The sequence below is a fragment of the Procambarus clarkii genome, chromosome 59 (genome assembly GCF_040958095.1).
Source record: "Procambarus clarkii isolate CNS0578487 chromosome 59, FALCON_Pclarkii_2.0, whole genome shotgun sequence".
In the NCBI taxonomy this organism is placed as follows: Eukaryota; Metazoa; Arthropoda; class Malacostraca; order Decapoda; family Cambaridae; genus Procambarus; species Procambarus clarkii.
The window spans coordinates 20043315-20067886 of NC_091208.1; the positions used below are offsets into that span (position 1 = coordinate 20043315).

Genomic DNA, 24572 nt, shown 5'->3' on the forward strand with positions numbered 1-24572 from the left:
GTCTACTAAATTGCAGAATATTTGGTAGATACAGTAGTTTGAAATTGATTATATGTGTGTGGCTTTGTTCTTGTTTTCTCTCGACTGGCAGCTGTTAACCCCTTGGCTGCCTGCATTAAGCAACTGTGGCCATTTCAAGAAAAATGACTCTACTGTAATCTGATAAGTGACGTGAGTTCACATGTCTAGAAAAACTTTTCCATATCATGTAATGTTGGAGCAGGTTCGCTGTAGGTCTTCTGTCAATGAGTGGAGGGTTATATATCACTATCATCATCTTGGTGCCACCAAGGCCCCCTCCAAAGAGAAGTATTTCATTATATTAATTCCTGCTGGTTTTATTATATCTATTTGTTATTCTTATTGCCCTATTTGTCTACCTAGCTTTAAGTAATCTTTCATGAGTATAGGGCTCCCGTATCATATTTCTAAGTTCAACAGCAGTGTTCTCAATAATTTCCTCCTCAGTTATTCTTTCTGGTGGCTGGATCTGTGTGGCTACCTACCTTGAGGCTACCTTGAGGTGCTTCCGGGGCTTAGTGTCCCCGCGGCCCGGTCGTCGAGCAGGCCTCCTGGTTGCTGGACTGATCAACCAGGCTGTTAGACGCGGCTGCTCGCAGCCTGACGTATGAGTCACAGCCTGGTTGATCAGGTATCCTTTGGAGGTGCTTATCCAGTTCTCTCTTGAACACTGTGAGGGGTTTGCCAGTTATGCCCCTGCACAGGCTTGACATAGATGCTGCTGGGTATAAGAAGACTTTGTTTACATCAGTTATTTCTTCTTTACTTATAATATCAAATGAACCTCGACAACCAGAGCGCAACTCTGTAGTCTCCCGAGACTGCAGGATGCCTACTCATAATGCTAAAGATTTTAACACATGATTCATTTTATAATAGATCACAAACCAATAAGGCTGCAGTGAGCCATATATATTATATAGCTCGGCCAACAGGTGAATAAAAATAATATAACTCCTCTAATAGGCGAATAAAATAATTTATATACAGTACAATAAATATTTATTTTCATTTGTAAAAAAATATATATATATATATGGGGTATATATATACAGTACAGTAGATGCATGAATACTTATTATATACAGTATGCTTATAATTTTGTGTATACCTGTAGAGTGAAACTCCCATTTATTCAGCCTTCAAAGATAGGTTCCTGGATATCTGAATTCTCGATCTCAACCGCCGGCTGGGTCCAAGCTGTACCGACAGTTTACCTGCATTGTTGCCAGGCCCCGGTGGCACTGTAATTGTTCATTTACATGTCTTGTCAAAAAGTATAAACCAGCTCTAGAATCTTTTGAAAATATTATACTGTACACTCAATGTCTTTAATACACTCAAGTATGCTTCACAATTAAGTCTTACAAGTACAATACAGCCACATTATTGTGACTCCTCGTCTGCATACAGTACAGCATTTTGATTGATTGATATTAATGCAGTTAATATGATTTTAGTATTTTCATATGAAATGACAGCCAATTTTTCTTTATTATACTAAGCAGGTTATATTTTAGGAAATACAGTGAACACTTAAGTATTCTGCAGGGTTATCAAGTCTGGAATCTTGGTATCTGGACATCAGCTGGTTTTGACCAATTTCTGATAAATGTCTGACGTTTCAGTCAACATAAACCAACTAAACCCCATAGACAATGGTAGTTTTTGCCAAATAAGCTCTATATGGAATTTCAAATTTATGCTAAAACCTGGTTAAAATCTTCCTGCATGTCACAAAATTAGCATAATTTACTAATGTTATGTAATTTTATCTAATACAGACATAACTACCTATATTAGGCAGGATTACCATACAAAAGATTATGCCAATTTTGGAGTTAGGTTGCTAAGCTAGTTTTTGTATAAAATTAAAATTTTGCAGTACTGTATTGTTTAAATTGTAAAAATATTGTTTAAACAAAACAATTTTTTTTTTATTAACACTGGTGGTCCAACCTTTCCGCACATTTCCGACCATAAATGTTCCCCAGGCCACTCAATGTGGCAAAAAATTTTCACAATCATTTTACATTTTCAAAATTATTTTTGAGTTATGACTATAAATTTGGTGTTCAAATGTTCGCAAATGAACTGTCTAGAGAAAAGATGCAAAATGCCAAAATAGATTTATTATAAAGATTGTGCTCTTCTCCGCAAGTTCCTGAACGTAAACATAGCGGGCTTGGCAGGTCCTGAAATGTTTACAATCGCTTTTAATTTTTCTTGTTATTTGTTGGTTTATTAGTATAAATTTGATGCCACAATGTTTGCAAACAAATTCTCTAGAGAACAGAAGCAAAAACAAAAGTGCATTTTTAATGGATTTTACACGACGACGACTATACGAATGTTTATAAGCAGCAATTGGACGACACATTTTAGTGTCGTCAAAACATTTACTTTGGAGTACGGATGATACAATCTAGCATTATTGGAATGCAAAAGTGTTGAAAATGTATACTAGTGTGCCCTTATCTTTCACAGGTAGAAGACAATTAAGTTTCACTGGGTCCTCCCCATCATATTGATGTTACCTCCAATGACCAAGGAGATGCATGCCACTGCTTTGGAAGCCATTCGTACATGTACCATCTCCTAGACGCCCACCCAGTACAAGGATTTTGACCCCTCTCATTCATAATATCCACACACATTGGAAAGATAGATGGTTGGCTACCACCTATGACAAATTACTTGCCAGCAACTGTGACCTATCCCCCACAGCCTTACTCTTAAAACCATACAATAACAGGACACGATAAATGGCTTGGCACATATAAGCCACACAAGGCCATCACATGGGCACTTAATGGTACAAAAGCTTGCCTCTCACTGTTTTAATTGCATTGTTCTCGTAACAGTAATTCGTCTTCTAGTTAAGGTCCTGAATTTGAGAATGATAAGAAATTTTGCTTCCCCACCTTTCATATATGCCACACATCTCAATGAATTTCTTAGTAAATCTGACTACCTTAGCAGTAAAATTGTGTGTGTGTACCTTAGTGATAAGATTCCATGGGTACCTTAACAATAATTACTTATTTTCTATATAAATTTGGTATAAAAATATACACAAATTGCATCTCTACTGTTTTCATTATTATCAGCAGAATGTTTGTGGCAAGAAAATAACAAAATAAAGACTGGATGCACCATAAGGTTTCAGAGTCAACTGCTCCATTCAAGTCAGAATTCAAAAGGAATTACTAGCTATGTAGGAAAATGGATCTTTTACTTTATAATGAACAGAAGTCAGAGTATAATAGGCAACAAAGTAAAATCCAGATCATCGACCATGAAAAGTTGAGTCTGCCAGGGTACTGTGCTTGCTCCTGTACCTTTACTCATCTTCTTATCGGACATAGACAAGGTCACAAACTACAGTATTGTATGGTCCTCTGCAGATGACATATAGTATTTTCAGGAGAATAGACAATACAAAGGATACAGCAAACCTCCAAACTGATGATAATCAGGTCTTTCAATGGGTCATAATAAAAGATGATGTTTAATGAGGGTAGATGCCACCTCCTGCACCATGGAAAAAACATAAGAATAAAAATGGAAACTACATACAAAATGTAGCCAAATCCCACTATAGTACAAAGAAACAATATTTGAGAGTCATTATGTCAGAAGAACTTACTTTTAAAAACACAATAAAGTAATGTCACAACTGGAGGAAAATGATAGGTTGGAGACAAGACCCTTTCAAACAAGAGACACCTGACCAATGATAGTATTTTTTGTAAGAAACTAGTGCTCTTTAGGGTTGAAGATTGTTGCAAACTAACAGCCCCATTCAAAGCTGGAGAATGTGGAAAGAACTCTTGCTGCCCAAAGGTACTCAATAAAACATCTAAATCATAGGGTCGGCTTAAAATACTTAAATCCGTATACTCTATAGCACAAACTAAAGAGAAATACATCATTAATTACACTTGGAAAATATTAGAGGGAGTCTTCCAAATCTGCACATGGAAATAACTCCACAGGAGACTAAGAGGCATGGCAGGAAGTGCAGAATAGCCCCATTGACATGCAGAAGTGCAAAGGGTAAAGGATATGCTAAGAGACAATTTCAACAACATCCAGGACCCAAGACTTTTCAACACTCCCTCCAAACTTAAGGGGCATAACAGCTGACTTCTGACAGTGTTCAAATGAGAACTTGATAAACACTTTCAAAGGATACCTGACCAACTGGGCTTTGATTCATATGTCAGACTACGAACAGCTGCGTTTAACAGCTTGGTTGACCACAGCACCAACCAGGAGGCCTGGTCAAGAGACTTGACCACAAGGACATTGACCCCGAACCCCAACACAAAGTAACCATGAGGGAAGGTAACTGTATAGTATTGTATATAATATTGATGCATAAGTAAACTCTTGGACTGTGCCTGTTTATAGCAGACAATGCCCTGGTGCATGAGAAAACTATATTTTTTTCCTTCTAATACAGTTAAAAGGCATTCTTTGATCATAAGGGAAAGTAAAAAAAAAAAAAAAAAAAAAAAAGAGAAAATAAAACCTACTTTTTTGCTGTTATCACAATATACACACTTTATATATAACAATCTATATTTTCATGCACCATTTCACCGCACTAAACAGTTCTGGCGGGTGTAATAATCTCATAAGCAGTTATTAGAAATTAGCTCTGCATGTTTAACTCAAAGTTATAACTGCACTCACTGAATACATTATAGTTTCTTCATATTATTATGACTTTTACCATGGTCAGAGAGCGGGCCGCAGGGACCTTGAACCCTGGAACCACCGCAAGGTATGATTTTTTCAAGTGCAATGACACACTGGGCGGTCAATAATGTTATTTGTATCACAGATTGTGTGAAATATAGGTATGCACAAATATAGTCATGTCAATATGTGCACAATATATATATTCTTTGAACAATAAAACATCCTGTATTTGCTATTGTTTCACTGTATTTACACTTTATATTTAACTACCTGTACTGTATCTATATTTTTATGCACCATAATAAACCACTAAGCAGTTCTGGTAGGTGTGGTAATTTTGTAATCCAAGCACAGCATAGCACCACACACTAGTTAGTTACTGATGAAACCTGACACAGCAAAATGCCTCCCAATATACTATGCACATTGTCAACCATTGTCACACAATCGACTTGAGAATGGTCCAGGACGGACCGAAATGTCGTCAGCCCTTCACCTTCTACTGTGTGGTCTGGTCAACATTGTCACACATTGCTTTTGTTATCAGAATTCTGGTCACTAAAATATTGATATGAATAATTTTCCACAAGTTTATTTTCTAAAGGAACACGAGGTCCCATTTTATGATGCCAAACTGCGACTGTGTGCTATGGATGCCTGCATCGTGCTGTGAACACCAGAACCACCAATGGGTGCACTGATATCTAAATCAGGTATATAGTTTTTATCATAGTATGATAAAACTTCTATGGCACTATTACCATTAAATAATCACTGTTACTTATTTATTTCATCATTATTCAGTGATGCTGTGTGCACGAGCTGCTGCTGCACGCACTACCCATGGTTGCTGTCTTAGTACCGAGGCCCCAGGGAGGGTTATCTTGAGGTTATCTTGAGATGATTTCGAGGCTTTTTAGTGTCCCCGCGGCCCGGTCCTCGACCAGGCCTCCACCCCCAGGAAGCAGCCCGTGACAGCTGACTAACACCCAGGTACCTATTTTACTGCTAGGTAACAGGGGCATAGGGTGAAAGAAACTTTGCCCAATGTTTCTCGCCGGCACCTGGGATCGAACCCAGGACCACAGGATCACAAGTCCAGCGTGCTGTCCGCTCGGCCGACCGGCTCCACGACCGGGTTACCCACAAATTTTTTACAAGACTGTGTCTATTTATTGGAGGCCTGAGAAAGCAGACCTAAGCTCTTGTGTACTTGCGGGAGTTTTAAATCTTATGTGGTACTTTAAAACTTCCCCAACTATGTCATGCAGTTCATGGATAATTTGCGAGATCAACCACAGCCATGTCATGTAGTAGAAGGGTTAAAGCACCCTGTGGTGTAATGGTTATCACCCTCACCATCTCACTTCACAAGAGAGAATGACCCCAGATAGAATAACTGAGCACCATTGCTGTGCACCCAGCAATAATTGGGGACATTTATGTAAAGAGATCGGAAGATCGCATTCTTGGGAATCCATGGCAGTGAATAACCTAACTAGTTCTAGTTCCTGGTTTTAGACCTAAATCTACTAACCTTCTCAAAAAGATAAATCTTAAAATTTACAAAAATTATAAAACCTATAAACAGCCAATAAAAAATAAAAAAATAGATAAATAAATAAATAAATAGATAAATAAAATTGGTAGGGAAATTTAACGTGTTTGTCGACTGAGGGTACAAGGCATGACATAATACATATGCACACACCAACATACTACGTATTAATGCAATATTTCTTATAATTCTCAGACCAACTACCACTTGCCTCTCTTTGCCCAGTCTTTTGGTGTCCAGTGAAGGTACTTAGAGTCGATTCTGATTTTTCTCTTTTCCATAATTTTTTTGTGGCTATCAACCAAATCTTTGTTTAACGTGAGAATGTACTGTCCACGATAGTAATTAATTAATTCTAAATTAGTGAGTGTTGATATAACATCTTCCTTCTTGATACTGGTCTGCTCACATATTTCACTGAAAATAAAGATTTTATTTTTGTTATTAAATATTGAACACTATATGACATGTAATGACCGTAACAAAATTTCATCATAACCCTAATAGTTTTAAAGATGCAATTTCCTACTATATTTCATTATGACAACAGTCTGCTAGACATTAGCCTCTAGGCTATATGTTAGAATTCAACTTACTGAAGGGCATAAATGTGTGTTTTATAGTTTAATTGTATTATATAATTAACAAAATTGAGTTTCTAGCCTCCTGACCCAACCCATCCTCTCAAAATAATGTCGCTTTTCGCTCGTATGTGCGCTATGGCCAAAAACTGACGTAATTTGAAATGAAATTGGCTCACGAAAGTGATGTACTGTCCCATTTTCTGTTTGAGTTCTCCAGCTTAGTCTGTTAGGTTAGCAGAGGACACTGTTAATTAAAGTTTTTCATGACGTTTTAAAACTTTAGAACTTCCTGCCCTCCTAACCTACCAGAGGACCCTTAACTTGCTGTTGTGGAAAAAAACAAATCCCAAATTTGTTTCATTTTTTTTAATTTTCAAAGTATGTCAGTTTTTGGCCATACAAGCAAATGGCTAAATTCAGATGTAATTTGTAAGAGGACAGGTTGCCTGACCAGAGAGTGACTGGCCAACAAATTAGAAGTATGTACTGTAGATAAAAAGGTAAAGTCTATCAGGCATGGCTCCCCTCCCCCATATTCCCAAAATAGTAGATTGCCTTTCCTGTAATCTAAATTGTCATACACTCCTGTCCACCCTACCACTGCTTTACCAGCTTCCCCTAACTCACATCATATATCTAGCCAGAGTGGAGACCTACTATAAGCGATGATGGAGCAGGTAAACACCATTAAGGGGTGATATGGTTGTAACTGCTGAGGTAAAGATACACTTAACAAAATTATGATGTAAGCAAAGTGGTGGGATCAGACCAGATTTTGCCGTGGCTACTGATAGAGGCAGTCGAGATGCTACGTAACCCATCAACTAGTTAATCTGTATACGATGAACTTTCAGAACTCTGGAACATCTAAATAAGAGGGCACATGGGATGCCTCATGAATCGGAATGAATTTCACGACAATCATCAGATAAGGCAATCATAAAATAAACATTAAACATCATACTTGATCGTCAACTGTGGCTTTTCTTGGCCTTCCTGAGGTTTGAGTGCAATTAATATCTCGAGAATGGTTTGTTTCCAGTAGGATCGGTATGACAGCAGTCCCAAGTCACTGAGTGGCTTCTCCGGTGATCCTGTCTTTCCTTCAAATTTTGAAAGTTCATAACCTGCACAAGAAAATATTACTCTTTAGTTCTTCCTCCAAAACAAATTTAAGAAGATATTTAAGCCAAACTGCATTTAATTGGATCATATTACTAAAGACTAAGGATATACATATAAAAGATGCACTCATAAGCTTATGGAAGCAATAAGCAATGTAATTTGAAAATTATATGATTTTGTAAAGTGTATTAGAATGGATGGTGATATTTAAGCTCTAAAACTTTTTATATTAAAATATATTTGACTCGGTTCTACAAGGGAAAGCATTTCCTGATACATTTAAAGGATCCACATACAGTATATACAAATTTTTGTAATAATGCAGGTGGCCCTTCAATATGCATAAACAACACATTGGGACTTTCCCAGAAATTAATAAATAATCAAGGAACTTACTAAATTCGATAAGTAGCTTTCCATAACCTTTTCGTTGGTAAGGAGGCAAAGTCAATATACATGCTACATTGTAATCTTCAGACGATTCTTTTTCCTGTAAAAAAATAGTAAAGGGGCATAAGTTAATAATGCATCAAATATATCACAAAGATAAAACACACATCTTGCATTGTAGGTGAGAGCCGAGAGTAAATACAATGGAAGCGCGGGAATATGTTGAAAATATATTTTCCTCCCCGTTGAAAAGCAGAAGTGCAATAGAGTTCTAAGAGAGAACTATCAACATCAGAGGCCCAAGACTTGAACACGTTTCCACTCCGCATAAGGGGCATAACTGGCTGACTCCTTGCAGTGTTCAAGAGAGAGAACTGGATAAACACCTCCAAAGGATACCTGATTAACCAGGCAGTGATTCATACGTCAGGCTGCGAGCAGTCGCACCCAACAGCCTGGTTGACCAGTCCAGCAATGAGGAGGCCTGGTCGAGGAATGGGCCTCAGGGACGCTTTGCCCTGAAATCATCACAAGGTAACCGCAAGGTATATGCTAACGCACCTGGTGGGACGTGTGTTTAGTGTGATCAAACAAACAAGGCAAGATGAACGTTACAGGGTAAGTGTTTACTTCATCTGCGGCTCTTCACCTACAACATATAACACTACTGTACACATTTCTAAAGGAAGAATAGCACATAAATTAGAAAAAGTGGGTTAGGCTGGTTGGGTTTACTTTAGGTTTGGGTTATGTTAGGTAGGATTTTTTTTTGTACAGATAAATAAATAAATAAATATATACTATACAGATTAATATATGATGCTTATACTGCATTCAAACATACTATACTGTGAATGTTTAATTTAATTTTGTGTGACTTTTCCATACCTTAGAGAAGTAGCCAACTATATGATATCCCCGAGCGTCGTATTCGGTCATAACGTAGAAGAGAAATGGGTCAGTATCGTAGTATAATGTCTTGTGATCTAAGAAGAGTTTTGCTAGAAGACACAAATTTTGTGCATATAATTTGTTTTTACGCCCATCAAGCTCAAAAAACGATATGGATCCCTTTCGATAAATCTCGTTGCCCGGGGGATGCTTGAAGGGACATTTTTGCTGAAAGAAATGACACAAAAATTAAATCCTTATATATATACTGATTTACTGTTGGGTAACTAATTACTTCAAAATAAATCATTGTATAACAATTTACTATGTTATATGTATTTCACGAAGTATTGCTGTGCTGAGAATCACCAGCATAAGACGTGGCAATGGTTGTAGAAATATAAATAGCAGATGAAATCAACATAAAGTCAAAATTTAATTGAAAACTCTTAAATTCCTTTTTCAAATTTATTTCAATTAACTTTTCTTAATGAACAAATCCTTATAACATGCAATACAGTACTGTAGTTTTCCATCTCAATTAATATCTTTTAAATTTACATTTCAGTACAGTATTAGTAAAGTTTCTAGTATTTAAAGTTACAGTACTGTACATGTACTGTACTTGTAAATTTCACCGATTTTAGAACAATACTATATGCTGCACACTATTCTATTTATTCTTCACAACACAAAAATAACAATGGAGAAGATATCATAAGCAGATGTCTAGATTATCTGGATTTAATTGATTCCTGGGCCTTCTGCTAGAAAGACTACTGCTGCTGTGGCACGTGTGCCCTTTCTGCATTTCTTGACCAAAATTACATGGGAAAAGTGATTTTTAATACGAAAAATATAACTACAGTACTGTATACTGAAATTTCAGAGTTGTACCACTGGGTTGCTCCTTTAGCCAAGGTCTTGCTATTCCCATGGACAGGACTATGCACAGTCAGTGCAGCTTAACATTTTGCACTGGCAAAGCTGGTATTTTATCGAATGTACTTGATGGGTCATATTGGTGCTAGAGGAACACTGGAGAATTCAAAATACAGCCTGAAAATGGCTAAACAATTATTAACTTATTTGCATTCAAAATCCCTCTAAGTACTATTCGTCACCTTAGAGACCTCAAGGAGTAATGCTGCTTGCTGAAACCCTTCAGTACCATCAAGTGTCTGCAACTACATGTTAATAGGGTATCCAGGCTCTGCCCACTTCACATTTCTCCTGACTGTTTCCTCATGCACTTCAGGCCGGTGGCGGCTAACATCATTCAATTAAATAACTTTTGTTGTCCTGGAAAATGCTTGCTACATTGTGCACTGGGCTGTGCTATAAGAGGACATGTTTGGTGTGTGTGTGTACAGCATACATAGTCATTGTGTGTGTCTGTATTTAGTAACCAACCAGAATCACTTATTTTCTCTGGGCTGGTTTAGTTTGTCTTGGCAGTGGATATTCCCTTGAATTTTTTCACTATTTACATGGTTCATTCTGACTTTTTTCAGGGAGGGAGGCGTAGTATTGAGCATGCATACTATGGGTACATTCAGCTGTCACCTCACATATGTGATTATGAGGTTTGTACTCTTTTACCCGCAGTCTTGCTTAACTGTGTTGTTCATTACTGTATTTAATTTTTCGTGCATTTTTGTTTTGGTCACAGGCTGTCCTCGTCCATTCTAGTCTCTCGGGTAACAATTTAAGTTGACACATAAACATTCTGTTGTTCAGGCATCTTAAGTTGCAGTTTGAAGCTAAACTGGGACCTAGTATATGGTACACCCTAATTTATGATTCTCTGTGATGTTTATATTGCTTTACCTTTCCTCATGCAGGAGCTTGGGGTAGAAGCAATTTTTTTTAGGGGAGGGGGGAGTCTTTAGTTCGATGGTACAGGAAAGGGGGGAAGAAAGTAGGCATTTTCTTCCCAGAAAAAGTTGGAGATTCCTACTGAGCAGCTTTCTTCTGATATATCAGTTACACCATTTACGATATTTGAACATTTCCCCTCAGCTTTCACTTGGCTCCTGGATCTTTCTCCGATACTCTCAGTGTAGTTTTTCATCAACTTCAGTTATTGGGGATCAGTGTCTAGGCATCTTGGCATCTTGGTCAGCATGGGTCTCAGATGCGATTTCCTAGGCTTGGCATTGTCAGCGCTGAAACGTGGAGAACTACTGAGGGGTCCTCCCCATGAAATAAAAACAAACCAAAACACTATACAGTACAGGTAGGTACAATATGGTTACATTGCTTGATTTTAATAGCAACCATACATTTCAGCTCATATGTCAGTTCTTTAAGTTTGAAGTCCATATGATGAGGTCTTCTCAAGACACTGAATGAAAAACTTGAAGTAAAAACCCAAAAATTACAAAATAACAAGATATCCCAAATGAGAGTACAGTACTGTACTTAATTCCCATTGACTATTTTCTTAAGGTTACTGTTCTTTTGACATGTCTGATAATAAAAGTCCAAATTTACTTTAATACTGTACATGCAAGTAAAGATTGTTTACTTTTAACTTACAAGGTGTCTTTCTAAGCATTTCCGACTTTTTCGGTACTTCAAACAGTATTCGCATATGTAGATGCAATCCAGATTTGTTATTTCCTGTTCAAATGAGAAGAAAATCACATGTATACAGTTCACAGAATTTCAAGAGCATTTTTAGGGAAGTGCAACAGGCATTAAATACTGCATATAAATTAAAAACAGGAAAATTAAGTTTTACTTATATCTTCAGAACATAGCTGACTCGTCCAAAATTATCAGACTCGACACCTAATACCAGCTTCATTGTTAAACATACCAGCACATATAACTTTTTGATTATTGTTATTACTGTCCCAATACTCTACTACAGTATTATGGAATGGCAGAACACTCCAATAAAAATATGGAAAGTATTTAGCAAATAGGAAAAGAAAGTTTGTATTATCGTGGATGAAGTGATAGCCAGGCCCAAACATGAAGTCATGAAGGACTTTCCAAGGAAAATTTGCAGTTTAGTGAATATCATTCATCATGAGCAGGAAATAATATTTGCAATTCAGCTTGAGAAACAAATTATGTATGTTTAAGATCCATATTATAATTAAATCTATAATTAACACTATATTCTTTTTGACAATACCAAAAGACATATACCTGCGGATAAGGCGAGAAATACCAAGGTTTTATCCGATATTTTCCTAGCTCAATCATCTTCATGTTCTTGATGCGCGTGATTGCATGGTCATCTGAATGGGTTGCGAGAGAACCAGTCTGTCTCGGAGCAGTCTGTTGTGGAGTTACTAGTGGCGGTATCTCAATGTCTCCCAAACCTCCAATAGATCCTCCAATAGATCCTCCAATAGAACTTCCAATTGATGCCCTACGACCTTCATCCTCCTGTGCAGGTGGAGACTTGCTCTAAAAAGTTAATGTGGAAAACATAAGTTGAGAGAATAATAATTTATCGAAAGAGAAATTACTGTACTTATTTTTAAATTTTTTCCCTAAAATATAAGACTCCCTAATAAAATAAAATAAATTTCTCCCTAATAAAAGAACTTCTGCTTGGTCAGTGCATGCCAACAATCTATACCAATACAGTAGGGGTCTCTTCAAACTGTCCCTGCCACGTCATACGAGTGCTAGGGAAATGCTAGAGAATACTCAGTCCAACCCAGAACTATTACAAGAAAGCACATTCTACCAAACTCAAAACATTCTCCCAAACACTAACTAGCAACCCATGGACTGTTAATTAGCATTCTTGCACATGGTCGATTGCCACGAATGGACACTACACCTGGTTGCCGGGCAAGCGGCTGACTGTTGCTCAACTAGACAGATGACTTGAAGTTTATTCTTGGAAACTTTTTGTTATGTTGTGCAGTTGGCTTATGCTATTTGTGGATCCTTCTTGTGTGTGTGTATACTTGTTAACTGGCACACCAATAATGGTCAATTAAACTCTGCTTGGTGCAACTAAAACGATGGCTTTATATGGTATTTTTCCCTGGTCTGAAAAGTCACACTTCTTGCCTCATGCATTCATCTTGCTGGGTTCAAGGTTAGTTTTGCCCACAATGTGCTGAGTGGATCGTAGATGTGTTGGAGCCTTTCTCCAAGCATAGGCACAACTGGTATGCTAAGAGATAATTCTATCAACATTACAGACCCAAGACTGTTCAACACTCTCTCTCTAAACATAACTGGTCAACCTCTAATGGCATTCCAGAGAACTTGATAAATGCCTTCAAAACATACCTAATCAAATGGATTGACTCATATGTCAGACTACATCTAACAGCCTTCTTGACAAAACCACCTGTAGCCAGGTCAGAAACCGAACTGTGGGGACACTGATACCCGGAACCATCAACAGGTAACCCACAAGGTCTGTTGATGGTCAGGTGAAGTGGACAGGGAAAGCAATCACAAAATCTTCTCCACCTCCTCCCCCCCCCCATTAAAAAAAATTCAGCCCTTGGGTTGTCAATTAGTGAAAACCAAGGATTGAATTAAAAGACAAAAAACTCTAGGCCTTCTATAGTTTGAAGGCCTAGAGTTTTTAAAAGTTTGATTTTTGGAGGTACTGTAATTCTGGGCTAGATTAGGATATTCACTGCTGTCTTCCTAGCAGCAGTATATGGATAGTTTTAAGGATCTTTACTGCATCAGTAAAGAGTATGGCCAAAACACTTTGAGTATTAGTGGCTTTTTACAATATACAATTTATGTATTGACTAATTAACAACTGTATGTTAACATGTTCTTATGTATATTTTATAGATTATTATTATTAATTGTCTACCTGCTTTGACTAAGCATAAACCTGTCAAGAACCAGGAGGTTCTTGGTTGAGGAAGCAGCCAATTGACTTCATCTGAAAGCAGTTTTCACTACTGGTATACTGTCCTCAATATCAAATTTTTATGAAATACAGTGAAGAAATTGTTCCTGCAAATAACACCGGATTCTTACCTCAGAATGGTCCAACTTCCTCTTTCTATTCTTCTGTTGTTTTTGCTGTAAGGCAGCTAACACTGATGGGCCTGTGATTGGGTCCTGAACCATGGCAGAGAATTGACCTCTTTAGTACATCATCAAGGTATATACACATTGCAGTATCAGATTGGTAATTTCAGTGTAACACAAGCATGCATTTATTTTGTTGTATACACAGAACATTTTTCACATTTCCACACCTAAGTTGGTAACAAACACTGTAATTCAAGTTCTCCAACATTTTTACTGGAACATTAACATTTTGAAGACCAAGGAAATCATATGTACATAAGAAGCAACATTATAACAACAATTGGCAGACAGTCATGCAAATTATACACATTTATTCTCACTGGTGCTAATCCCGGAGAAGATGGACGTGAATTGGTAGTGCCGGTTAGTGTTTTCTTTGGTGTATTAAGGCCAGTAGTTGCTGCAGATGCCAAATCTCTACGGGGATATTGAATTTTTCTTGTGTCCAATCGATCTTCTTCAACCCACTCATCCAGACGTTTGTTATCTGACAAAAATTATGCAATACGATGAATAAAATACAAAAAAAGCTGTCATTATTATCCTGTTTTTTCACTTCCAGAGGGAGTGGCGGTATACTATCAGATAAAAAAGGAAAGCAATATAGAAGGAGGCTAATGCTATAGGAAAATTACATATCCAATCAGTATATCTTATACACTACTTGAACAACCCTACTCCAGCAAATCATCAACATCAGCACCTCCACAGCTTCATAAGACTAGGAGAGCAGTGCTCCTTGTTAGTAAATAATTATCAAAAGAAGGCACCAAGCCAGGGAGGCTGTGTGCGCTCCTTGTAAGCTGTCAAATACAACGGAACATGTAGGTCCTCTTCGTAAACGGCTGTGTCCTAGCTTTGGTCATTACCCCACCCCATGCACTATTTACTCTCAACCCCCACTTCCTCATACATCCACCATTTCTTTCTTCTGAGCCTTTCATTCCTCCTCTTATCTTCAAATTCACTCAAATAATTTCATCGCAATCTTATTCTCATCAATTTCCTCTACATGATCAAATCGTCTTGCTACACTCCTCAATGTTGCAGTTAACTGACTTTTGTATTCTTCATCTTTCAAAAACATTTTTATTCCTGTATCTATGCTTCTAAAATTATACACGCTTCTAATTCTTGATTACTCACACTCACACATGCAGCACTCACATAATAACGACAGGCACTACCATTTCTTCGTAAAACTGCTGAGAAACCATAAGCAATGATATCATCATCAAGACAGCATAATATTGCAACTGAGGCACTGCATATAGATGAGTAGCAAAAGCCTGGTACTTTGTAAGGAAGTCGACATCTTGGTAATGAAGCTTGATTCGTCAATGACCATGAAGACTCATGTGCTGAAGTTAGCAGGCAAGGCAACTAAAAAAACAGCCCTAATGAGCCTCATGTACCTTCTCAACAGCAGGGGTGCCAAACTTTACGTGAACCACAAGTTTGTTACCATCTTGAGATGAGCATCATCTCGAGGCTAATATGCTCAAAGGGAAGAGCGAAGGGAAACAAAGAGGGTTTTGATAAGAGTTTCTTCATCTACAATTAACTATTACTGATTTCCGAAGCAAATGAGTTTCTGTGTATGTGACCCAACGAACATCAGTTTCAAACTAAAATTAGAAGAAGTTTAGAGTACTTACAGTCAATATAATGAACATAGAAAAGCTTTTTGCTCTCTGTGTCTTTAATGCTGATAATCTCTGCCAAAGCTGTGAAGAAAAAATTCAGAAAAATTAAATTAATAAAATGCTAAATAACTGTAATGAATTTTTTTTATATTTCATGGTCAAACTCAAATGACCTTTTAAATTCATTTTTGCTGTGAAACTGAAGACATAAATGGTATTGTGCTAAAGTTAATTGTTTACACATGTACTTTACTAAAATGGCATCATTCTCATTTAAAATTTTTATTAAGGATAATATAGAGTAAAATACTGTGCATTATAACTAAGAGAAAATTATATCACATGAAGTTTTATCAAACTAAATTAATAAATCTAGTAATTATAAAACTCTATTCTAAAAACTTGAAAGAATATTTAATATGAAAGGACAACTTGCCGCAGGAAATAATATGTCATAATATATGAGGGCAAAAATAAACAACAAAAGATGGGTGGCAATCCTACTGAAAGTGTCATACAGTAATATACGAAGGCAGAAATAAACAAAAACATAAGGGTGGTAATCCTACTTGAATATCCTGACTTACGCCAGTCTTCCCCGTTGTTCATCAGGACTGGCAATCGGCATCCTTCCGTTACATTGGACTGGGAAAAATATACAATTGCATAAGTATGGACACAACAAAGATAGGTTTATATCCTTTTAATACATCACTAAAAACAGGATAAATAAAAATTTGTAGTAACAAATTTATACTATAAGAGAGAATATCTGTTTGTCTGTATGTCAGTCTATCCAAAGTTGGACACCAGATGCCAGGGAAGAATTTGGTCTGAATAAGCTTCTGACACTAGCTAGCCAGATCAATCTGACAATACAGTACAGTAATTTGTGGGAGTAAGAGGAGATTTTGGTGGAAAACTGATTGCAACAGAGAGCAGCAGACAGACAGTAGGTCATAGCCAACAACATTGTGTGTACAGGATGATAGGCCACTGGCATAAGTTTCTCCCACAGCCCTGATTCAGGCTGCTACCCAAATATTAGTCTGCAGGTACAGAGGGAAAAACATCTTTCCAGCATTTGTGGTGCCATGCTTATGTTTGCTTCACGGCATGTTTACCACGTCCATTGATTGTTTCTGGCCATAGACTCTACATTGACTTTACTTCAAAATCCTCTTCCCTGCTGTCGAATGCAATAACCAACAGCCACCAGTTTTTTCATCTTTGAGGTTATCATGTTTTCCTCCAGTTATAGAATGGCTAATTTTAAGCAACTTGTTCTGGAGAATATTATTCTTATAATAATCTTATATATATTTTGCATACATCCAGCACTTTAGGTTAGGGGTAGTTTAAAAAAAACTAGTGATGACATAGAATTGCATAGTTTAGGCTAGACTAGGCTAAGTTACATTTGTTTAAAAAGAGTAGCAATGACATAAAAATGCATTCCTTAGGCTAGACTAAGCTAAGTTTATTTAAATAGCAGTGAAGACAGAACTGAGTAGTTTGGGCCCTTTTTTTCACCCAACGGCAACAGTCTCTTTAAAAGGAAAATGGGACGACTCGTCCTGATACAGTTCCAAATGGACCCCGATCTTACTGTCTATGGGACCCAATAAACAACCCGCCCCATCTTCCCACACTTACGATTGAGTCAAGAATTGCGGAATTGGAATCTTCTGACATTTTCTTCATCAGTTTTCGCCTGCGGCATCAACAACCGACCAACACCAAAACAACAACAAACACGCGGCCAAGACAAGTACGCCCGTAGCCTCTCCCTCCACACCTAGGGAATACATGCCAATACAATATATCATACAATTGCATATTATATTAATAATAACATATACTAATTTTTATTTATTTATTTATTTATATATACAAGAGTTCTTATATTCTTGTACAGCCACTAGCACGCATACTGTGTCGGGTAGGAACTGCCTACCCGCCAAAGCTGTTTATGCCAAAACACTAACAAAGAACCATCTTTTGTCTTATCTGCATATACAAGAGTTCTTACATTCTTGTAAAGCCACTAGCACACACCCTTTCGGGCCTTAATCTTAATTTTCCCCGGAATACGACCCGCCAAATCGCTGAACAACCCAGGTACCCATTCACTGCTGGGCGAATAGAGGCTACAGTTAAGGATTGGCGCCCAGTCAATCCTTCCCAGCCAGAATACGAACCAATCCAATATGCCAATCCTTAACTGCTTGACCATAATAGTCAAGCACGTATTCTGTTTGAGGCTCCACCACACAAGTCTTCCTTAGATCCACTGTTTTAAAAAGCCCGCCAAAAGTTATAGACATTCATACCCTTTAATTATATTAATTGTAAAGTAATTGAGTTATATATTTTATATAAATGCTATAAAATGTAATTCATATTTATCCCTGATACAAAAGTCTTCAAGTTTACATTTCAAAAGCATTTTCAAGATGCTTTTTCACCCACAGAGTTTTTAACCAATGGAACCGCCTACCCGCCAAAGCCGCAAATGCCAAAACTGTGTTCGCTTTTAAGGTACAGCTGGAAAAGATTATCAAGGCAAATGCGGGGATCCGTCGACAAGCCGCAGGCTTCCTGTCCTCGTCGCGGAAACTAGTGTTAATGGTCCTCAGGTCAATTCAGGTCAATTGACCCAATGAAGACTTTTGCATCAGGCAAAGATATAAATTACATTTGATAGTATTTATAGAAAGTATGTAACTCATTTACTTTACAATGAATACAGTTATGTTTTGGTGACTAAGGGGCGACGAAAATATAATTATATGGAGATTGAATAATTTTTGGCGGGCTTTTTGACTAAAGACATCCTCAGTGTCCCTCGAGGCGTCGCAGGAGGCGGACATGCATGTTGTAAGTCCTCCCAATTTACACACATATATATATATATATAATGGTGACATATATATGTATATATTTACAGGAGCGGCACTCTACAAACCCCGGGGGGGTGTGTGTGTGCCAGCAGCAGGAGACGGAGACCAGGGCCACTCGAGGCGAGTGCCGGACCTCTTGGCACTCCCCCGCCGCCATCTTGGGGAGTTGAGTGCCACTATTGCTGACTTTCTCCTCGGATTACTTTATTATCTTGTATTTTCCAGTCAAGTCTAACCTGCTCCTGGCGGCGTGTAGTCTTGTTTGGTCTCTCTGGTGTATTATGTATTTTGTATTATGTATTTTGTATTATGTATCTTGTATTATGTATTTTGTATTATGTATTTTGTATTATGTATTTTGTATATTGTATTATGTATTTTGCTTTTGCTACGAGTAATACAGGCGAAGCAGCAGCGCAGGGAATAATTAGAATTATTGTGCCCAAATCCATATATTATCCCGGGGATAATATATGGGTTTCAGAATTACAATCTATTTTAAATATATGATATACTGTATTTTTTCTAGAGCTTTTGTACAACGTAGGGCGTGTATCTGCTCAGCCTTCACCATAGTTCATCATAGTTCACTATAGTTCTCCGTGGCAGTCTCCGTGGTGTAGTGGTAAGACACTCGCCTGGCGTTCCGCGAGCGCTATGTCATGGGTTCGTATCCTGGCCGGGGAGGATTTACTGGGCGCAATTCCTTAACTGTAGCCTCTGTTTAACGCAACAGTAAAATGTGTACTTGGATGAAAAAACGATTCTTCGCGGCAGGGGATCGTATTCCAGGGACCATAGGATTAAGGACTTGCCCGAAACGCTACGCGTACTAGTGGCTGTACAAGAATGTAACAACTCTTGTATATATCTCAAAAAAAAAAAATAGTTCACCATAGTTCATAGTTCACCATAGCTCACCATAGTTCACCATAGCTCATCATAGTTCACCATAGCTCACCATAGTTCACCATAGTTCACCATAGTTCACCATATTTCATCATAACTCATCATAGTTCACCATAGTTCACCATAGCTCATCATAGTTCACCATAGTTCACCATAGCTCACCATAGTTCACCATAGTTCACCATAGCTCATCATAGTTCACCATAGTTCACCATAGTTCACCATAGTTCACTATAAATCACCATATTTCATCATAGCTCATCATAGCTCATCATAGTTCACCATAGCTCACCATAGCCCCAAGTATTTGGCTCTAACCTCACACAAACAGATGAACACACATTCTCTTTTAAAGATACTTTTATATAGAGATGGAGCACATACTGTATTATACAATGGTGTAGTGGAATTTTATCCGCCAGTTTGGTTTCATTAACTAAAGTGCTGTACAGTACTGTACTTGAATTAGTGTATTGAGCTACCTCATCCCTTTGTGTATATTTATACAGTACCTCAATAAACTTGTTTGAATTAGTGTATATTTTGCTGTAACCTTTATTCCTTACTACTTATAATATGTATGATTTAGGCATTGTATGTACTAGCTCTATTTAAAAATCCAAACATTATGTTTGTAACTAATCTTGTATGTACAGTATGTACTTTTACCTGAATAAACATTTGATTTGATTTGATTTAAAGCTCATGTTATACAATATCCATAAACAGTAGAGAATATAGATGCATAAAGAGAATTTCCATGTATGTAACTATATTAATTACTGTATTTCAGGACAGTGGTGTGTAGGAACATCAGCAGAGATCTAGAGTATCAAGTTTAACGATGGAACATGAACAGTCACCACAAAAGTCATCCAACCTATGTGAAACTTCAGAGGTATTTAGCAGTCAGAAAGAGAAATGCAATCTCAATGCATGGGAAAGAGCTAAACAAATTGAAGGACCTTTCCAGAGAGCAAGTAAGAAGCCGACTGGCGCGCATTCCTTCTTCCAACAGGCTAGTAAGCCAGTTACATCTCAACCCACTGTACCAGATATCCTTCAGAAATCTTCATCTATTTTTAAAGAGAGTAAGCCTGAATTATTGCCACCAGTGCCACAGATTTCCCAACAGTCAGAAGCTAGTACCAGCAAGAGTCTTGATAGACAAGTAGACACTGATGTCCCATTAGATAGAGATTCCAGTCATTTGTCTTTCTTCCAACATGCTAGCAAATATGTTTTACCTGACCATGCACTACCAAGTGCTCATAAAATATCTCATAATTTTCAACAAGGAAGTGAGCCTGAGTACCCACAGTCAGTATCTGAAATTGATGAGAAATCAGAAGGAAGAAGTAGCAACAGCGGTGAAAGAAATGTTGGTGTTAATATCCCAACAAATAAAGATACTGCTCCAACCTTCCCAGTAGTAAAAAAAGTTCCGACCTTTGGGGCTCCACGTTCCAAAATAGCTAAGTTTCCTGCAGTTTCAGGCAACACAAGTAATAGTCTAACATCAGCCAATGTACAAACATCCACAAAAACAACTGGTTCCTCTGGAATAGCTCGACCTAACTTTAACCATTCATCCAATTCTCTTTTTAAGCGTGTTTCTTCAAACAGAAATCCACCAAATGCATCTGAATCGGTTGCTTTAGTTCAACATGGTACCAATGAGTCACAATGTGAGATGACTGCTGCCTCCAGTGAAAAGCCATATTGTAATACATCGAGATCTGAAAAGAAAATCACACCAGTTAAACCAAACTTTGGCAAAAAAAGTGTGTCTGGGACTCGACCACAATTAGAAAATAAACCAGGCAAGAGACAGAGAAGTCCAGGATTGTTTCATTGCACAGACAGCAATGAGGTAAATATCATTTTCATTATTTATTATTATTAAATATTACTATTACATCTGTACTATTAATTAATTAATTATTATTATTATTATTATTATTATAATTATAATTATTATCATCATCTTCAGGCAACACACAATCCCTCTGTTTAAGCAGGCGATGAGTCACAATAATGTGGCTAAAGTATGTTGACCAGACCACACACTAGAAGGTGAAGGGACGATGACGATTCGGTCTGTCCTGGACCATTCTCAAGACGTTTCGGTCCATCTTGGACCATTCTCAAGTTGATTGAGAATGGTCCAGGACGGACCAAAACGTCTTGAGAATGGTCCAGGACGGACCGAAACGTCGTCTTCCGTCTGTTTAAAGCCCTAAACATGTTAAACATACATTCCACACATTCTTTTGTGCTACTTACACTTACAAAACCCTATTCCTGAATTCTAATCCTATTTTGAAACTCTTCCTTGATAGCTTTTATATAACCCATAAGCATCATACCAGAAATAAATACAGCATCTCTTTGATATTCCTGGAGCCAGACTAAATCTATGAAAATGCATAGATGGTCATAAAGCTATGCCTGTCTGCCAAAGCTGTAACTTAAACAAAACATTTATTTTCATAGAAATAAAAGGGCCTCATATATGGAACTGAATCCCTAATGATTTAAAAATTGGCCAACCTATACCTTATTCAAAAGTACTGTAGATCTATCAAATACTGTACCTAATTTCACCTTCATAGTACTGTATCCGACACAATGTACTACTACATTAAGAATGTACTACTCATCTTCCAGCATATGTACAATGCTCCCCTTAGCAACCCATTGTATCTTCTTGTATATGAATAAATAAATAATAAAAGTAAAGCCAAATTTTTTTACCAGGACTATCCAAAAATGAAAAAAATTAAATTTATTCAGGTTTCATTTGCAAAAATCTTGATAATCCAAATTTTTATTTGGCTTGAAAGGTGAAGAACTAGAACTAAAATTTATTTGGGTTTTCCATTCTGCAGAAATCTTGGTAGCCCAAATTTTTATTTGAGTTGAGAAGTAAAAACAAAAACTTGAATTTATTCTGGTTTTTCGTTCAGTAGGTTTATGAGGTTTATGAGAGTTTATAAACTACTGTAGTGTTCATTGGGTTTATGAGAGTACAAAGCATTGATGTTTTACATTTGTGTAAAGCCACTAGCACGCATAGTGTTTGTGGGCAGGTCCTTAATCTAACAGATAATTTTAAGAAGGTAATTTCTAGCGAAATTGAAAAAAAAATTACAGGTACATTGTAAGAAAGTATAAAAAATACATTGTATAAAAAATTTGACAAGATTTGTAGGCACATTAAAGTAAATTTATGGGTTATCCATTGTAGCATAATTTGAGGATCATTTCAAGGTATAATGCAGCAAACTATGCATTCAATATAACAACCATGATATAAGATAATAGCAATGATTACAATGGTAAAGTTGAATGGCTTGTATATATTATCCAAACCAATCACCCAAATCAGTAGCATTATCCAAAACAATCCTTATGAAATATTGAGAAACCTTCCACTAGACACTGATTTACTATCCCCATCGTGGATATTAGAGATAGTTGCATTCACATTAATATTCTTGCAACAGTGACAGTGATGGCTACCTTACACTTGGCTAGTGTGAGGCCTGCTTCACTTAATATGCCTATAGTGTGAGGCTGCCTCACTTAATATGCCTATAATGTGAGGCTGCTTCACTTAATAAGCCAAAAAATTAGGTAATGGGTGGGTATAGTATCCTAAAACCTTCTTTTCCTCTACTGGTAGATTATTCTATTTCTTTACTGATGCCTCCCAATTCTGTGGAAGAGTGAAATGGGGTTCTATTGATGATTATACAGATTAAATGTATTAATAATTTATTTATTTATCAGACTTGTAGTAGCAGTGACACCAAACATATTCCCCAAAAGGCAAAAACAAGCAAGACAGACCTGGGAAAAAGACCTCTTCCTAAAGTAATGAAGAAAGCAAATCACAAGCCTCAAGAAGGTGATGAAGTTAATAGTCTCACAAAAGTTAAGGAAGAAATTGGTATCAGCCAGTGCAACTCAAAAAGTAGCGTCCAGACTAACAACTCTGCTCAAGATCACTGCAGTGATAGAGAACAGACTAATATTTCATTGCTTAATACAAAGAGTTGCACAGAACCTGATACAATAGGGGTTCCCAGCACTAACATTAAGAAGAGGCCAGCTTTTAAAGCTAAAAGTTGTGAACCTAGAACAAAGCAGAGTAACTTTAATTCAGATAATACAAAGGAAAATGTGCACATCTCTTCAGAAACGTTTCCGTCAGTAAAGGCAAAATGCTCCAAGGAAGTACCAGGATGTAAAGCAATTAAAACCTGCAAAAGTGCACCATCGAGTATCATGTCTACAGCAGATTGGGCATATCTCTTCAATAAAGTCATTGGAGTGGCAGCCAAAGAAGATGAGGATGTTTCCTCTACTGGTTCTGAGGTGTGTTAAGATTCCTTCAAGAAGGATTATTTTTGGCTTTAGCAAAAGTTAGTGTTTTTTAGACACCTTATCTGTTTGTGCAGAGCATTCCTATAATTACCGAATTTTTTTTTTCTGACTACATTATTTTGACCTAGTACTGTAGGTACATATATATATTTATATCTTTTATAAAGCCACTAATCACAACATTTCAGGCAGTGTCTTCATCATTACACAAGCACGTGACCCAAGCTAGCTATTCTTTCTCAACATGAAAATTCTGCCTCCCCACAACATGGAAGCTGGGTTAAGAACAAGGAATACATATTTCATGTATTTTTTTTTAATATATATACAAGAGTTCTTACATTCTTGTAAAGCCACTAGCACGCATAGCATTTCGGCAGGTCCTTAATCCTAATTTACC

General features: G+C 37.2%; 2 protein-coding genes across 4 annotated transcripts in view; one reads left to right on the plus strand and one right to left on the minus strand.

The window, feature by feature from the left end:
- Positions 1-1000: 1000 nt before the first annotated feature.
- On the minus strand, positions 1001-17762 carry Tip60 (Histone acetyltransferase Tip60). Of its 3 annotated transcripts, none has more exons than XM_045758485.2 (12): positions 17625-17762; positions 16556-16613; positions 15981-16049; positions 14643-14809; positions 14266-14349; positions 12442-12705; positions 11821-11904; positions 9277-9507; positions 8395-8488; positions 7838-8000; positions 6501-6706; positions 1001-1265 (listed from the first exon to the last, which is right to left on the minus strand). In XM_045758485.2, exons 1-12 carry the CDS (start codon positions 17670-17672, stop codon positions 1153-1155), a joined length of 1581 nt encoding a protein of 526 aa, XP_045614441.2. In that variant the 5' UTR covers positions 17673-17762; the 3' UTR covers positions 1001-1152. The 3 variants fall into 3 exon arrangements, with proteins under 3 accessions (XP_045614441.2, XP_045614440.2, XP_069163037.1); XM_045758484.2 differs by having other exon boundaries at positions 16538-16613; XM_069306936.1 differs by having other exon boundaries at positions 1122-2216; positions 16538-16613.
- Positions 17763-18728: 966 nt separating this feature from the next.
- Positions 18729-24572, plus strand: part of LOC123768141 (uncharacterized) — a 32051-nt gene continuing 26207 nt past the window's right edge. The window contains exons 1-3 of the mRNA XM_045758487.2: positions 18729-18848; positions 20574-21653; positions 23576-24163. Coding sequence (XP_045614443.2) covers positions 20625-21653; positions 23576-24163 — 1617 coding nt within the window. The 5' untranslated portion in view covers positions 18729-18848; positions 20574-20624. The remainder of the gene's footprint in view (positions 18849-20573; positions 21654-23575; positions 24164-24572) is intronic.